The sequence below is a fragment of the Callorhinus ursinus genome, unplaced genomic scaffold (assembly GCF_003265705.2).
Source record: "Callorhinus ursinus isolate GAN/ISIS: 27379988/994484 unplaced genomic scaffold, GSC_fseal_2.0 scaffold12, whole genome shotgun sequence".
In the NCBI taxonomy this organism is placed as follows: Eukaryota; Metazoa; Chordata; class Mammalia; order Carnivora; family Otariidae; genus Callorhinus; species Callorhinus ursinus.
Genome location: NW_027397074.1, coordinates 6,411,928 through 6,430,964, shown reverse-complemented (window position 1 = coordinate 6,430,964; position 19,037 = coordinate 6,411,928). Strand labels below are relative to the sequence as shown.

At 36.6% G+C, this 19,037-nt stretch overlaps 1 protein-coding gene across 1 annotated transcript in view; it reads right to left on the bottom strand.

Moving 5' to 3' along the window:
- RSBN1L (round spermatid basic protein 1 like) overlaps positions 1–19,037 on the bottom strand; it is a 71,351-nt gene that overhangs the window by 18,484 nt on the left and 33,830 nt on the right. The window contains exons 2-3 of the mRNA XM_025872784.2: positions 18,078–18,194; positions 8,962–9,602 (exon numbers count right to left, since the gene is read on the bottom strand). Of these exons, the coding sequence (XP_025728569.1) occupies positions 8,962–9,602; positions 18,078–18,194 (758 nt within the window). The remainder of the gene's footprint in view (positions 1–8,961; positions 9,603–18,077; positions 18,195–19,037) is intronic.

The following is a 19,037-nucleotide window of genomic DNA, read 5'->3' as shown; positions in this document are numbered from 1 at the left end:
ATCTCCTCCCTACAGCTTCTCCCCTTGCCATCCCCAGCCCTGGCAAAAAACCTACCAATATTATGACTGCATGTTTACCTTTCCCCTCATATATTCTCTATAAATGTTACAGAAGGAAAGATAAAAACAGTCAATAGGAGACTTCTTGTACCCACTGCCAGTAAGTGCCAATAACAAAATCTCAGAAATATTGGTTAACAAGAAATGAACTGTTTAATTAAATTATATTTAAACTAAAATCCTAGGGGTGGCCCGGTGGCTCAGTCAGTTGAGCGTCTGCCTTCAGCTCAGGACACAATCCCAGGGTCCTGGGGCTGAGCCCCTGCATGGCCGCCCCCCACTCCACTCAGTGGGGCGTGTGCCTCTCCCTCTGTCCCGGCCCCCCACTCATGCTTGTACTCTCTCTCTCTGAAATATCTTTAAAAAATAAACTAAAATCCTATTCATTACTCATTACATGAAAAGTAATCTTTAAAACAAACAAACAAAAGACCTTATGATTCTGAGGTCAGCCTGCTATAAAAAGAATAAAGTAGCTTTTCTGACAGGGAATCACTGCCAAAAATAAATTTGTTAGACTTAAAACTGTTTTATGTATAAAAATTGCTACAACAAGGGAAGAAGCAAATATGGTAGTAAGTAATTCAAAAAAACCACGAATGACTCACTTGAAACGACTTGCTGTTTCCGCAAATATGTTTCCTTATATGGCAGCCCCTGAAAAGAGGATTCTATATAGTCCACTAAGCTTGGGAAACTCTTCTGTTTGGGAGGTTTACCACACACACTATTACTGACGTTTCTGAGAGGTCTTAAATGGTAAACATAACTTATTTGGCTATTACACAAAGTATTCCGACTTCAAAACCTGTTTTTCTTATAGTTGTTTTAGCATACCTATCAACATCTCAAGACATTAAAAGTTCCACAGAATAATAGTGAACCATAATAAATACAGAAGATATTACAGATATCTGTTCCTTCTGTTCCTACCTAGCATCAGCATCAATCTGAAGAAAATACAAAAACAGGACAGTTATCAGAACAAAAATTGAGGGGGTGAGGGCAATTCTGGGTGTTTTGTGGGGAGGGGTAAAGGTGAAGGAAAGTCTTATCTTAAAAAACAAGGTTTAGCTCATCACGTTTCTTTCTGAGGCAATCTAAAATCTAACATAAAGGAGTGTGCCACCAGAGGGAGCCATTTCCCATCACATCTGGCATATCCTTCCAAATCAAAATATAATAGGTAATGACATTTAGTCAACATTCTATTTCAAAAATATCCATATAATTTCAACTAAAATAAGGATGAAAGTGTTATTATTCATTTTAAAATCAGTACAATAAAGGAAAAAGTCCCCTTTCTCAATTAGAGCATCTGGTACCAGCCACAGTAATATTTTGTACAGATCAGCTCATAAGCTTTCAAGGAAGATGTGACAGGCACAAATGGTCAAAATGAGAATTTAGTACAAAGGTAGCCAATGGTTCAAAGATGGCATACCAAATGATCTTTATTGCCTAGCACAGTGAATGACTCTAGCAAGAAGTTAATTCTCCCTTCATTTTGCAGAGGGACAAAGCTTAACAGATCAGATCAGATTTAATAACTGTTTCACTATTAAGATATTAGCCACTTAGTCATGAGTTAACACCTTGACTTAAGTTACCTGATACAAACAACTTAGAACCAGGATAAAATAAAAACAAGATTTAGAGTTTGGGGGAGGGGAAAGGGTGATGAGAAGACAACTGCTCCATTTTCATATTCTTACAGCTCTAACTACAGGGTTCAGAGTATATGCTGCTTAAATACTGAGTGACAAGAAAGAAATCTTATTTATTCCTTGACAGACAAAACTCCTATCTTACTTGCCTTTTTGTTTCCCTACTATCAAATGAATATTTGAACCATGTGGAGATGGTAGAAAAATTAGAACAAATGTGGAGGTTGCAAATAGCCAAAAATTCTTCTCAAGTATGTATGTTCACTTTTGAGCAACATGACTGCACCAGTCCTATCATCATGAAGTGAATGTGGTTTTGGCCTTTTCACTTCCTTTGGCCAATGGACATTAGCAAACACAGCACAAGCAGAGGTTTGTGCACTGGGGATTGCCTTCTTTCTGCTCTGTGGAACCCTACAACAAGCATCATGTGTTAGGGGCTCAGGCTATCCCGCTACATGATGAGAGAAATGTGATCATCACTCCAGGTGACACTGCACCAACCACCAGACATACAAGCAAGATCTCCCAAGACCAACTGACCTGCTAACCATCAGCCATGTAAATGGCCACCCAGCCCCAGACAAGATGACAAAGACCATAAGAACTCTCCAGACAGCCCAAAGAACTGTGAGAAATCACTTTAAGCCATTACATTTTCAGGGTTTTGTTTTCTACAGCAAAAGAACGGATATAGATAAGTCATGAACTTACAATAAAAATCCGGGTATGTTTCTATTCTCAAAGACTTTAATCATATAGTTTGACCGACACTGTGACTCAGAGCCACAACTTAGAGACATGACAGGACCTATTAAAACAATATATAATTTCACATGGCCTTTAAATTTTTCAGGCAACTTGCAAGGATACAGATGAAGACGGAAAACATTATTATACAAGTAAAAAGAATTCCATAACCAAAAGAATTCAAAGGCTAGGATGTCTTGATCCTCTGTCACTGCCGTGTGTGTGTGTGTGTGTGTGTGTGTACTGTTGTACACACATGTACACACATATCCACCAAAAAAACCTCAAATTAACATGTTTTAAGGATAAAGGCTAAACAGGTGCAAAAATGAGTTTTTGTGACAACTACAGAGTATTTATTACAAAGATAAACACTATCACTATAAAAAATCATAGAAATAGCTACATAATTTGTCATCTTTTAGTTTCCACAGAATTGAAGGCAAATGAATTTTGGTTAAATTTTGGTTGCTCAGATTTTAATTAGGAAGGAAGGAAGGAAGGAAAGAAGGAAGGAAGGAAGGAAGGAAGGAGGGAAGGAAGGAAGGAAGGAGGGAAGGAAGGAAGGAAGGAAGGAAGGAAGGAAGGAAGGAAGGAGGGAAGGAAGGAAGGAAGGAAGGAAGGAAAGGAGGAAACAAACTAGTCTCATGAGGATGGACTTAGTTTGGGTTCCACAAGCCACTGATGGTCAGGGCCACCAGGTTGCATTATCAAGAGTTGTAGTAACAATTCATGTCATCATATACAGTGGCCCTGCTGGTGGTATTAATTCTTTGGGTCTGATCTAAACTTGGGCATATGAGGACCTGTTTTAAAGTTGAAATTAATGAGGTTTTATTTACATTTCAAGCTTCAATATTTACACAGAGTACAATATTAGAATGCAAGAAAATAAAAAACTAATGATATAATGTATGGTGATTAACATAATAAAAAAATGCAAGAAAACACAGAACATATATTTTAAATTATTATATATACTATTTTACCCACTAAAAAATAGTGCTAATTCATTACACAGATACTCATTATCATTATGAATTTCTTTAATGCTGCTAAATGTATTTTCTAAACTAAGATTAAATAAAAACAACAAAGGTCAGTTTTTTGTTTTTTTTTAAAGATTTTATTTATTTGACAGAGAGAGACAAAGCGAGAGAGAAACACAAGCGGGGGAGTGGGAGAGGGAGAAGCAGGCTTCCCGCGGAGCAGGGAGCCCGATGCGGGGCTCGATCCCAGGACCCTGGGATCATGACCTGAGACGAAGGCAGATGCTTAATGACTGAGCCACCCAGGTGCCAAACAAAGGTCAGATTTGTACCCTTCTCTATCAACTCATTCAATTATCTCTTCTCATATGTTTCTAGATCTTTTGAATACTGCTTTTCAGACTGGTTTTGATTAGATCAAAGGTTTGTAAGAATATAAAACGTAGAAAGGGGAATTAAAGGGTAGTTACTGGATTACAAAATTTTATTTTATTTAAGATTTTATTTATTTGACAGAGAGAGACACAGCGAGAGAGGGAACACAGCAGGAGGAGTGGGAGAGGGAGAAGCAGGCTTCCTGCGGAGCAGGGAGCCTGATGTGGGGCTCGATCGCAGGACCCTGGGATCATGACCTGAGCTGAAGGCAGGCGCTTAACAACTGAGCCACCCAGGCAGCCCTGGATTACAAAATTTTAAAATTCAAAACTTCTCTACAGCTCTGCTTTCCTCTGCTCTGTAAAAAGCATTCTTTCTCATATAGAGCAGGTTCTACTGAACCTAACCCCTCAAACTTTGTTCAGAAGAAGTCATGACCAAATCATCAAGCTGGAACATGAATTTGGCTTTATTTCCCACAACTTGTCTTTGTTATGGTTGATATTAAGTGAAACTACATTCCAATATTGATACCTCCTTTCCTTCCTCCCCTAGAAAACTAACACACAATTAGTTCAGTTAACGTTACCTCAACCAATTCTTTTGGTGAAGACAAATTCACATAGCATTATGTAAGCTAATTCATTTAACATCACCTATAAAATACAGAGCTTCACTATGTGATTCTACTAACAAGTGTGCACGATGCACAATAATACCATGGATAAGGGGGGAAAGGATGCTGGAAGAGAAATAAGGTACAAGATACACTTTCAATTTCTCAAGATGAGTGTCAATGTCATATTCTAAAAGTACTCAGGGGGCACCTGGGTGGCTCAGTCGGTTAAGCATCTACCTTCGGCTCAGGTCATGGTCCCGGGGTCCTGGGATCGAGCCCCACATCGGGCTCCCTGCTCTGTGGGAAGCCTGCTTCTCCCTCCCCCACTCCCCCTGCTTGTGTTCCCTCTCTCGCTGTCTCTGTCAAAAAAAAAAAAAAAAAATTAAAAGTACTCAGAGCTTCCAAGTTCTCAAAAAGAGTGATCAATAAAATGAAGTCCTCAAATACCTAGGAATAAATCTCAAAGGATGTGTAAGATCTATAGGATGAAAAAATTATATTATTGAGAGAAAATAAAAGACAAATGAAGGGAAATACCATGATCACAGACTGGAAGATTCAATATTGTAAAGACATCAATCCTACCCAAACTTGAACTTCAACTTCCATGTAATCCCAATCAATATCCTAAGCAGATTTTTCTGTGGAACCAGACAAACTAACTGTGAAGTTTATATGGAAATACAGAGAGCCAAGAAAATCTTAAAGAATAGCAAAACTGATACTTACTCTACTAGAGACCAAGTTTTATTATAAAGTTAAGACAATTAAGACAAATAATGAAATTAGAGGGAGTCCAGAAACACCATATATATGATTCAGATGATTCATGGCTAAGATGATATGACACTGTAATGTGGAATGGGTGTTTTCAATAAATGATCATGTCCACTGAGTACCTATATGGAAAAATATGAACCTTGAAGTTTGCCTCATACCATACACAAAAATCAACTCCAAAAGTACTGTAGATTTAAATGCGAAAGGTAAAACAATAAATAAAAGTTTCAAGAAGAAAACTTTAGAGAATACATTAATGACCTGGGGTAGGCAAAGATTTCTTCAACAGGACACAAAAAGCACTAATGGTAAATGGGAAAAAAACTTACACGAGATCACATTAAACTTGAGACCTTCTAGTCATCAAAAGACACTCTTAAGAGTAAAAAGGCAAGCCACTCAATGAGAGGGCGTATTTGCAATACATATATCTGACAAGATTCTTATCCACAACATATTAAGAAGCCCAACAAACCAATTAAAAAGAAAAGCCAATAGGAAAATGTACAAAAGAGTACACTAGCTAGTTTTAGAAAGAGGATATCCAATTGGACAATAATTACATAAAAAGGAGCTTGACTTCTTTAGTCATCAGGGACGTGCAAATTAAAACCACAATGAGATACTACTACACAGCCACCAGAATGGCTAAAATGAAAAAGACAGACACTACTAAGTGTAGCCAAAGATGTGTACCACTGCTGGTGGGAATGTAAATTGGTACAATAACTTCTGGAAAACCTGTAGTAGCTAGTAAAGCTGAACATTTGTGTACTTTTTGATCCTGAAATTCCAATCTTATATACATACCCAATAGAAACACGTATGTCCAATAAAACACATGTACAAAAATATTCACAGCACCCCTGTTGTAACCGCCACAAACTAGAAACAAATATCCATCCACAGTAAACAAAACAAATAAACTGTCGTTTATTCATACAACAGAATGCCATACAGCAACGAGAAAATAAACTTATTACATACAAGATGGATGAATCTCACAAACATAATGCTAAAGGAAGGAAGCCACATACAACAATTCACATACTATTTGATTCTATTATAAAAGTCCAAAAACAGGCAAAATTTATCTGTGGTATTTGAAGTCAGAAAGTGGTTACCTGGGTGTTTGTGTATGTACGGGTGGGGGGCACAAAGTTAGCGACAAAGAAGAGTTTGGAGGAAGCTCTACTAGTAATATTCTACTTCTTAAAATTATAATGTGTTCATTTAGTAAAGCTTCATTAAGCTATACATTTATAATGTGTGCATTCTGTCTATGTATACTTCAATAAAAAGTTTATTTAAAAAATCAGTTTAACTGGGGGCGCCTGGGTGGCTCAGTCAGTTAAGCATCTCCTTTCGGCTCAGATCATGATCCCAGGGTGCTGGGATCGAGCCCCACCATTGGGCTCCCTGCTCAGCGGGAAGCCTGCTTCTCCCTAGCCCTGTGCCCCTCCTCCCTGTGTTCTCTCTCTTTCTCTCTCTGTCAATAAATAAAATCTTTAAAAAAAAAATCAGTTTAACAAAAGCTTCAAAAAGTTTATCTTTAAAGAAATTTTTAATTAAAAATGAAAAACAAAACTATCATATGATCCAGGAATTTCACTTCTGGGTATTTAACCAAACGAAATGAAGTCCTATCTTGAATAGATAGATGCACCCCCTATGTTTACTGCAGATCCCTTTCCCCCAGGTCCTGGCAGCCACCAATCTGCTGTCTGTTTCTATAGATTTACCTATTCTTGTTATTTCATATAAATGAAATCATACAATATGTGACCTTTTGCGACTAGCTTCTTTCACTCAACATGTTTTGAAGATTCATCCACACTATGTATCAGCATGTATCAGTATTTCATTCCTTTTTATGGCTCAATAATATCTCACTGTGTGCATATATCATAATTTAGTCAATTCCTTATCAGTATATAAAGTATTTGTGGTAATTTTTGATCTTCAGTACTTGCTGAACTCCCTACCCTAAACTAACACACTCAAAAATCCTCATTCAGGGGCACCTGGGTGGCTCAGTCGTTAAGCGTCTGCCTTCAGCTCAGGTCATGGTCCCAGGGTCCTGGGATCAAGCCCGGCATCGGGCTCCCTGCTCCGCAGGAAGCCTGCTTCTCCCTCTCCCACTCCCCCTGCTTGTGTTTTCTCTCTCGCTGTGTCTCTCTCTGTCAAATAAATAAATAAAATCTTAAAAAAAAAAAATCCTCATTCAGAAGCTAGCCTTCACCTATTCAACAAAATGGAAAGTTGTAATATTATATATCAAGTCAGTGTAACAACTCTTTGTATAACCTGTTAATATTCTATGAAATATTTCTAACCAACAGCCCTGTGAATTGAGTAATATTATCTTTATTTTGTATGTGAGGGAAGTCAGACACAGAGCTTAAGTAGCTGTCTAGTGTCACAGCTGGTAAACAACTAGACCAGGACTAGCTCCCTTCTCTTTCCATCCACCGCGTATCAGAGCTCATCCAGCTACCCACACTAACCCAGTCACACTACAATGACTACACAAAAATTTGGAAGAGAGGTTCTCATGTTCAGGACAAGAAAAGCCTCAAGTTATAAACTGGTTTAGCATGTAAGTTAGTCCCTGTAATTCAGAAAGCATTTTCCCAAATTAAAAAGCTCTATAAATGGTTTAAAAAAATCATTCTCTGGAAGGATACCACAAATTAGATTAAGAGACAGCTTTTCCTGGGAAGAATGAAGAAATCAGAAATCAAAGTAAGTATGTGTGAATGTGACTGGACGTCCAGACTATCATTTAAGGTGGAGACTATAACTTAAACACATATCAAAAAAAGAAATATACTCAGAGTAAGTAAAACAGTTCTGGATGAAGACTAAGGAGATTGTGTTCTACTCCTGGTACTGCTGCCAACCTTAAAATAGAAGTTACTCCTATCTATGTTTGTTTGCATATCTGTAAAGTGAGAAAGGTTGGGATAGATGATCACTAAGATCCCTTTGAGACTACTTTTTTCCCTCCTTCCAAACTAGAATGATGTCAATTATTCCTTAGAAACTGGGAACTTTAGCACCCATAAATATGAAAATTGGCTGATCTCCTGGCCTAAGCAGTCCCTGATCTGAGAGTGGCAGCGGCCTTTTAGATGAGCCCACATTGACTTTCAAGAGCAAATGGACTTGATTCTGCCTCTGCTTTCTAAAATAATGTATATTCTACACCATAGAGAAGGGTAGGAAAATGAAGTTAGCTCAATAAATGCACTGCTACACTAATTTCACATAAATGCAGAATTAACTGACTCCTTTGTACCACAATATATTTAACAGCTAACATTTACTCAGCACCCACTATCTGATGCATCCAGTGTTAAGCAATTTTAAGGCATAAAGCAAGAAGACTTTAGGTGATTTTTAGGTAAGAGAACTGCTTACGTGGGAAATACATGGCTAAATTCATCTCAGTTCTTTCATTTCCAAAATAAATACTTGCAAAAAAGGACAACAAAATCTTATTTCATTAATTATCTTTAAGAAAAAAGAGATTAAGTAGACTCTGAAATTCAAAATCTTACGTTCACATCAAGAAGGTAATTTATTCTTAATATTCCCAAGAGGTGTCATTATAGTCTTACCTTTTTATTTCAAACCTATAACAAAATGAAAAACTGAAACTTATCTAAAACACATAACTAAAAGTTAAAAAAAAAAAAACTAACTAAAAACCTCTTACCTGAGCATGAAAATTGGACATAGTTGTCGTTTCTATATCCTTCTTTCCTAATATCTCCATTTTCACTGGCGAATTGGGAAAATTAAATGAAAAGTAGTCTAAAAAGTCAGGTAAATAAGTAGCTGCCCCATGAACAATACCCATTACATAGAAAGCTGCAGAGTTTTCATTTTCACTGAACACCAGATCCACAAACTCTTCGGCAAACCTCTCCATCTCCATAGGAGAAAGGTGGGAGAGTTCATTACTGTAGGCATGGATAACGGATGCACCTCCATTAGGCTGGTGCTCAATATGAATGAGCTGTCTGAACTCCAAAGTGTCCAACCTTTTGAGGTTATTCTGAACCCGTGGCTCCTTTAATGAGACAAATGGAAACTCACTATTCTCAGGAATTTTGGAATCATAGTTCTTGTTATCCAAACTCTTTCCACTGTAATCCTTTACGTTATCATTTAGGATGCCTTTGGCTTCTTGATCTTCAACATCAGATAGCAATCCTGAGCAGATGGTTTGAATAGATTTGCTATACATTTTTGGACGCTTCCGTTTTTCATTCTCTTTGTGTTTCTTCTTCTTTTTCTTCTTTACTTTTTTAATTTGTAAGTCTTCAGCATTTGTTTTTGGTTTCTCCTTCCCACCTGTTGGAAAAAAATTTCTTTAAAAACTCCGTACTTTAGTTACTTAAAAAAATCACACTTAAGGACCTGTCTTACAATAAATAAGCAAAGTTTACTCAGATTCAGACTTATATTTGGGACTTGTTTCACACAGTATTGATAATCATAATTTAGTCTCTTTCCCTCTCCCTACACACACACACACACGAAGGTCTAGGACAAACTTACACCTATAGTGTGCAAGTACCATTCTGACATGTAACAGATTCTCAGTCAGTGTTTACTGAAGTAATGAATGGAAGTTTTAGAAAGCATAATCTTCAAATTTAAATGCAGAAAATCAGAAATGGGAAGGTGAACAGAGGTCAATATGAATAATGCCTTCCAGATGTTTTCCACTGATACACGTCATTTTTATGCATCTGAGTTCTTCAAAATTGCATTATGCGTCAAGACTTGTAAATCACAAAGGGAGAAAATGACTTGTATAATATAACAGCAACAAAACACACCAATTCCTTAGCTTTTTACCATATTTCCTCCTTAGTAAACTACTCTTGCATCTAAAATGGCTATTTTAGAGGTCCACTGGAGTTTGCAAAGTTCCTGATGAAAACCCAATAAGGCACCATAAAGATGACAGAATTAGAATAATTTCTCATGTCCTAAGCATAAATGATACCATGTACTAGTAAAGAGATGAATATAAAAGTAAAAGATTTGGGGCAATGTAAGCTTATATATTAATGAGCTTCTGTAACTGAAGTCAGGTAGACTCTGCACCCAGAAATTTGGAACTCCAAAAAATAAGAGTAATCCACGGAGTCTATACAGCTATAGACTAAGTGTACATATAAACACGTAACATTATCACAATATATTTCTGTACAAGAAAAAAGGAGAAAGTAAACATCTTCACAAGAAAATATTATGCTTCCTAAGATAACATGAGAAAGCCATTAGGATAAGAGTTAAGGCATTCACTGTTTCCACCTGTTATTTCACTTTTATAGACAACCTGTTATGAATTAAATCTTCCCAATCGGCTTCCTTACCTCAATTTTTCCATATTCACGTGTCTTTTATTTCTATCTCCAGTGGGTGAGATGTCCTGCCTACTTTTCAAAAATAAGTCCTTCCCACCAATTCCAAAAACCCTTACAAAAATAGTTCCCTCTCCTCTTCTTTTGACCACACTTCTCATAAAGAACCCTCTATGCCAAGTGTCTTCCGTTTATCTTATCATTCTTGTCCCTTAAATTCTAGGTCTGCTTCCAGTCTACTCAAATTTACTTTCCCAGAATGTTCAAATATCAAATCCAGTGATATTATTTCAAATCATTCTTTCTGATCTCTCCAAGGTTTAACAATCATCCAGTTCATCCTTGATTTTTTAATTCTTTATTAATTTTTGGTCTAACAGCTTCATGACCAGCATCCTGAATTCTGGAGCCAAATTAATCTTTCTATAAGTTTTATATATTGTTTGATCATATTCATCCCTTGAGTAAACCTCCTTCAAGGGTTCTCAATACCTACCAAATAAAATATAACCATTCCAGTATGGAATCCCAAGACAATGCTCTCAAGTACTTTATTCTCTGGTCAATCTGCATTACTTAAAATTTCTTATAAAACACTCAGTCCTGCCTTATCTTTCTACTACTTGCAAAGGCATTTCCTGTCCCTAAAATACTCCTGTCCTGACCTCTTTCTTACCTATTCTTTAAAAACAACTCATATCATTTCCTTCATTTTGCTTTCCCTCATTTCTCTAGTTGGAACTGGAATCACTTCATTCTAAATTCACAGTGATTTTTTTCACTCATAGGATACCTGTGTATCAGACGTCCTTCCACATATTGTATGAGTGAAACAAGTAATTTTTATATGATTTCAGAATGAAGTGATACTTTTCCCCTGTCATTGTAACCTTTGTGGCATTTAATATATCATTATAGATGAATATTTAATGAATCCATGAATGAAAAGATTTCACTCACCAAGAAACTAATTGAGGTTTGTGTAATTTTTCCTTGTCCCCCTTTCAGCCGAAGTTTTCCACAATATAAATGCCACTAAATCCTAATCTTAGAAACAAACATAAAAATTCTCTCAAGTTGGGGCGCCTGGGTGGCTCAGGTGGTTGAGCATCAGACTCTTGGTTTCAGCTGAGGTCGTGGTCTCAGGGTCATGATATCAAGCCCTGCAAAGGGCTCCACGCTCAAGCTTGGAGTCTGCTTGGGAATCTCTCTCCCTTTCCTTGCCCTTCCTGCTTGTGTGCACACTCTCTCTCTCAAATCAATAAATATTTTCTTAAGACAGAAAATTCTCTCAACTTGATGGCAATTCTAAAAAGGGGAAGTTTACTGTTAACAGTAAACCATCACTTCTAAAAATTCATAAATAGGGGCGCCTGGGTGGCTCAGTCGTTAAGCGTCTGCCTTCAGCTCAGGTCATGATCCCAGTGTCCTGGGATCGAGCCCCGCATCAGGCTCCCTCCTCAGGCAGAAGCCTGCTTCTCCCTCTCCCACTCCCCCTGCTTGTGTTCCCTCTCTCGCTGTGTCTCTCTCTGTCAAATAAATAAATAAAATATTTTTTAAAAAAATAAAAAATAAAAAAATTCATAAATATGCAATGAAGACTGACTTGGTATAATCATGAAAAGCAAAAATAAAAGCCTTTCAACTTTATTGATTAAACAGGTTTGTAAAGTCATAAAATTCTCTGAGGAGTCTACTTAGAAGTAAATATATTAACAAATTCATACTTGCTACCTAGGATGAACTATCAAAACATGAGATTCAGGTTAATATCTTAAGAAAAAAATTAATGAAAAAAATTAATGAAAAAATTAATAGGGAGGTAGTCAGAATAAAAGATAAAAGAGGTTTTATATGTAAGCAAAATCAAAATGTGTCAAGGAAAAAAGACAGCAGTGAATTAAAAAATATAACTTAAAGTTTAAAAGGCCTAAGTATAATAACTAAGTTGAAAATACATGTAAAATTACATAAGTTAAATGGATTGCCAAAATAAACAGAATTTCATTTGAAGGAAAATATAAGCTTAATATCCTATTACATTTATGCCTAACACATGTTTAAAAAGTGAAATAGAGGGGCGCCTGGGTGGTTCAGTCGTTAAGATTCTGCCTTTGGCTCAGGTCATGATCCCAGGTTACTGGGATCGAGCCCCGCATCGGGTTCCCAGCTCAGCGGGAAGCCTGCTTCTCCCTCTCCCACCCCAATGCTTGTGTTCCCTCTCGCTGTGTCTCTCTCTGTCAAATAAATAAATAAAATCTTTAAAAAAGTAAAATAGAAAATATCCAGTCAATAGGATATATGTTACTTTGAAATGAAATAGGCACAACAGTCTATCTATTCTCTAGTCACGAGGATGGATGAAAATAGCAATAGTATTAAATAGTCAGATGAAAAATGCAAAATAGTAAAAAAAAAAAATCAGTTAAGAGAGTCCCATAATGAGCATTAAGGAATTAAATTCCCAAGACAGGCTACTCTGTAATTAAATACTAAAGTGAGCACAGTATGCAGAAGAGAGTTAACATAACATGCCTGAGACTGCTAATCTTAGGAAGGCCTGCTTGCAAGGTTGGCCTTTGGCTGGCATCTGAGAAACTTGTTCTTTGGGAATGTTCCCACAAACCCCTGCTAAGAGTGGCTCACTGTACCTAAACTTTTTGTGTAAACAATCTGTTTTGTACTGAACACATGTTTTCCTTCTGAGAGCCTGGAATTTTGGTACATGCTAGACAGAAGGTGCCTATGTAACCAACCTCCAATAGAAACCCTGGGCATCAAGTCTCTAACGAGCTTCCTGGTAGACAACATTTCACATGTGTTGTCACATGTGTATCCTGTGTGATGCCACTTAGACACTACTCTTGGAAGCTTATGCCTGGTTTCCTCCAGACATCCCATGTGCCTTTTTTCTCTACAGATTTTACTTTGTATCCTCCACTGTAGTAAATCATAGCCATGAGTACATCTATATGCTGAGTCAAAGGAGTCCTCTTAGCAAATCACCAAACCTGGGGGTAGTCTCGGGGACCTCTGATGGACAGAGGTAAAATGCATTCTTTACATTTAAACCAAACCGAGGCACCAGCATTTACTAGATAGATTCTTGAAGTTTTATATAATCTGTGATTCATTTCCTGTCTTAGAATGACATATGAAATGCAGTAGATATATAGTGAGAAAATTTTAAAAATACTTTAAGGAAAACCAAAAATAAAAATAAAAATAAAATACTTTAAGGAAATTAGACAATTTTGAATATCAATGTTCTTCTATTACACTAGAAAGTATTTAAAGTATACCTTTCTCTAAATCCTGTAAATCTTCAAATCAGACTTATACTTTATTAAAAGGATCCTAATAAGCACCCATAACAGAAAGAATAGAAGTGTTGTCAGTAATTTGGACCCTCAGAAAGTATAAAGGTATAAGGCTGATAGGGGATCCTCCCTCCACAGATCCACAGATCTATGCACACAGTGGACCCCAGACAAATACACATACACATGGCACCACAGACACACAAATGCAAACAGAGGCAATGAGAGATTCAGACACAGAGAAAGGTACACACACACAGCCAGAGAGAAAGAGACCGTCACTCAAAGACAGAAAAAAACACACACAGAAACAGAAACAAAAACAGTATATGTTAATGGCTAATTATACCAAAAAAACCTTTTAAAAAAAATCACAAATTTACTGGCATTTATTTGCACCACTAGCCTTAGTATACTTTGTGTTAATAGAAAAAATAAAGGCTGTCCAGAAAAACTGGTTCTGATTTCCTATCTAATACGAGAATTAATATTTATATATAACTCCATTATCATACATAGAAAAAAAGTAGTAATTAGCTTAGCTATTTTCAATGTCTGGTCTTGGGGGAATGACTTTGCTTTTTTTGCACAGCAATATTTTCACTCTTCCTGACAAGAATTACCCACCTATGACCGACCGACCTTTGGTATACTACCAATAATCTTGGATATTGGCTTCTCTTAACCCCCATGCCCACTGCTCACCAACAAGCTTCTCTGATATACTATAATCATAAAACTTACTCTCAAAAATACTATAATCATAACATCTCTGTTCTTACAACTTTTCATAACAAAAAAAATGGCTGGAACATATAAGTATGCTCAGAAAAAGTAGCTGGCAGACACTAACTATAAAAGGATGAGCTGAATAAGCTTATGTGTCAAATATATTTGTTCCTTTAAACTATTTCTCATAAGGCAAATAATCCTATTTCATCAGTGAAAAACATTTACAGGAGGGCGCCTGGGTGGCTCAGTTGGTTAAGCAACTGCCTTCGGCTCAGGTCATGATCTTGGAGTCCCAGGATCGAGTCCCGCATCGGGCTCCCTGCTCAGCAGTGAGTCAGCTTCTCCCTCAGACCCTTCCCCCCCTCATGCTCTATCTCATTCTCTCTCTCAAATAAATAAATAAAATCTTTAAAAAAAAAAAGAGAAAAACATTTACAGGATTTCTGCAGTAATAAAAACTTTTTAGGGCGCCTGGGTGGCTCAGTCGGTTAAGCAGCTGCCTTTAGCTCAAGTCATGATCCCAGGGTCCTGGGATTGAGCTCTTCATTGGGCTCCCTGCTCAGCAGGGGTCTGCTTCTCCCTCTCCCTCTGTGCTCTTTCTCTATCTCAAATAAATAAATAACCTTTTTAGCATGTATATAATTATGTACATATCTCTAGTATACTCAATTTGATGCAGTTTTTGATGAAAACCTGAAGGCAATGAGACTGGTGTGAAGTAAGAGTTAGCATCTATTTTAGATGCTCAAGTGCTGTCATCAATCAATGCCTAAGTAGCCACAGCCTGCAACATTAGCCTTATCAGAAGGAGAAAATTATAAAGACAAAATAAAGGTTAAAAGCCATGAAGGAAAAAGGGGCACACAGTAGTAACAGCACACCCCCCTACCATATTGATTCTGTTGTTGTTGCATGACACCAATAACAAAGAGGGCCCTTCCCTGATCATAAACTAGCACAGCAAACTTTTTTTTTTTTTTAGAGCAAACTGTTTTTACTAGACAATAACAATAGCTAACACTTGCCGCTTACAAGGGGACAGGCACCATTTCCCAATGAATTGTGTTTCATTCATTTAATTATCTATATCTTACCCACGTAGGAGATAATTTTGTTGTTGTTTTGCAATCACAAGAGTTAATCTTTCATACATGTTTACAAAAAAGATTCATATCCACTTCTTGAATTATCTGTGGGCCAAACACATTACTTGGCACTTCCACCATACCTTACCTCATTTAATCTTCACAACCCTGTAAGGCAGTAATTAAATTATTATTTACTTCTCTTTTACAGTAAATACACTTTCCCTCGGTCATCTCAGAGGTCACGAATTCATTTCCAAAACTATCTCATTTTTTCCCCTTTATCATCACTAGGTTTTCAGTTTAGGTCAGTTCAAAATATCTCCTAGATTTTTCACCTACTTCAAAGTCAAGGTTATTATTGCCTATTACTGAAAAATCTCCATTTTCTGGGGCTATTTTAAATTTTATTTGTATATGTAGTCTCTAGATTCACATATTTCACATTAATGGTATGTAAGGAATCCAACATTCAACCCAGTAACATCACTGTACATTCCACTGGATAAGAAAATGATTATCTGACTAAACCAGTAAAAAATGACTATTTGACTAAACCAACAGGGTAAAGTTAAGTAAACACTTCAAGCATGATTCATTAGCTGCTGTACAGCACTAGGGTGGTTAGATTTGACTCCTGCTTCAAAGTCTTACAATCTAATTGGAGAACACAACAAAAACACAGTGTCAAAAGAAAAAGAATAAAAGGACCATGAGCATTAACTAAGTAGCCATCGACTTAAGCTCTGACCTGCTTCTTCCAAGGTCAAAAGAATCTTATAAAATATAAAGTTCTGACAAGTAGAAAATAGAGCTTAAAGTGTGACCAGGAAACATGACAAAGAATGAAATGAAACTACAGAATCTAATATTCTGTTTATCTTAAATAACATAAATTTTAACCAATTATTTCATTACACATACAGTACTACAGCCTTTTCTTCTTAATGTAGATATAATGGTTTATTAACACGTAAATTCAACATCCAATTAATCAATGTGTTCTGATCTACAAATTGTCAATAGGGACAGGTAATGAATTTGTTAGCTGCCTAGCAACCAAAGTGCCACTGATTATCCTGCTACCAGAGTGAATTTAAAACTGTCCTGGGGCGCCTGAGTGGCTCAGTTGTTAAGCATCTGCCTACGGCTCAGGTCATGATGCTAGGGTCCTGGGATCGAGCCCCGCATCGGGCTCCCTGCTCCGCGGGAAGCCTGCTTCTCCCTCTCCCACTCCCCCTGCATGTGTTCCCTCTCTCACTGTGTCTCTCTCTGTCAAATAAATAAATAAAAGCTTCAAAAATAAATAAATAAATAGGGGCGCCTGGGTGGCTTAGACGGTTAAGCATCTGCCTTTGGCTCAGGTATCAAGTCCCGCATCGGGCTCCCCGCGGGGAGCCTGCTTCTCCCTCTGCCTCTCTCTCTCATGAATAAATAAAATCTTTAAAATAAAATAAAATAAAACTGTCCTTACTTCTATTTCTACCACACCATATTCCCTGAAAAAGTTCAGATTTATTGAGAGGATTTGTATTATTACCCAACCACCCCCCACCATGTATAAACAGCAACTGAAAACAAACGTAACAAATAGAGAAATGTTCTCAGTAGAGAAAAAAGAGCAAACAAAAAGAGGATGTTCTTTAAGCCTGCAAGAAACACTCAGTAAAACAGTATACCTTCTTTTTTTTTTTTTAAGATTTTTATGTATTTATTTATTTGACAGAGAGAGAGGGAACACAAGCAGGGGGAGAGGGAGAAGGAGAGGCAGGCTTCCCGAGAAGCAGGGAGCCCGATGCGGGGCTCTATCCCAGGACCCTGGGATAATGACCTGAGCCGAAGGCAGACACTCAATGACTGAGCCACCCAGGCACCCCAAAACAGTATACCTTCTAATTCAGCTCAGAGTAAAATGTTCCCTCTATGATATCAGACTATGATATGGTGATTACAGTCAAATATTTTTAAGCTCACTTCTTCTACCATCCCTACCATACTAAAATTGTTTTAGCCTGTTTAGATGATCTAAATAATGGGTAAAGACTAGTAATGCAAACAGAATTGGATAACCTATATTTAAGGAATCTAACAGTTTAATGAAGGCTAACCTTTTCTACTTTTTCATGACTCACTAATGAAATATACTAAAGACATTACTATACAGATTAGAACTCCCCACTATTACAAAACTTTCCATATTCTTCCCATTAAAGTTTATTCCAGCAAAATTCAGCAACATTTATTTGAATCACTAAGCCAGTAAATACACCGAGCAATATAATATAGTACAACTAAAATCACTGAATATAAACTTACTTTTCAGCAAAATCTTTACTTCTCCATTTTCTTTCTTGATCTCATTCATTACTTTATGCTTTTTCTTCTCTCTCTCTTTTTCCTTATCTCTCTCTTTGATTTTGTCTTTGATTTTATCTGAAAGACAAAACCAAGTAAATATTTAAAACTACTTTATAATTTTTCCCCAAGAACTATGTGCAATTTCTAGAATACACCCATGAAAAATCAGAATGAAAAACAAACATGTCTTTTGTTCTTCCTCTCAGGTCTGGGGAAAAAGATTTCCAAATTTCCTGTCGTATATTAACACAGAACACATAACATACACATCATAAACTATCAAAATTTATCATTATATATCTCATTCTAGAGGTTCTTCTTTAATTCATGTCAACCACAATATTAGACTAACTTCAAGTCATTTAAAATAACTTTAATCAAGATAATAAACTACAATGGATAAAGTGCTAGCTGTGAAGTTGGCCATATCTGAATTAACACCATAACAATGGAAAAATTACTGAATTGCAGTGTCTTAATCTATAAAATGCTGGTTATCTTTCTCACAGGTTGCCATAAGGATTAAGTGAAAAAATATTTAAAATGACTACCCAGGCCCTGGTATATATATGACCAGATGTTAGTTCCCTTACCCTTACTCCTTTTAAAAAGGATATGACTGATCTGGCTATCTGGTGATATTAGGATGTTAAAATAAAAGGTATAAGAACTCTAGGAATCATTGATCTGCTTTTCTAAAAATTTAAATTTGCGTCTGTAAGATTATTTGATGTCCTATTCTTGTTTAATCAAGCTACTATGCACACAGCAAAACAGATGTAGAGAATTTCAAAATAGTAATGTAGCCTTTGCCTTCAAAAAAAAAAAGCTTACTATTGATTACAAAGTCATGACTGAAGTACATAAATACTGTAAAATATCTTGTAATGTAACAGATATTATATAGTATATATGCAT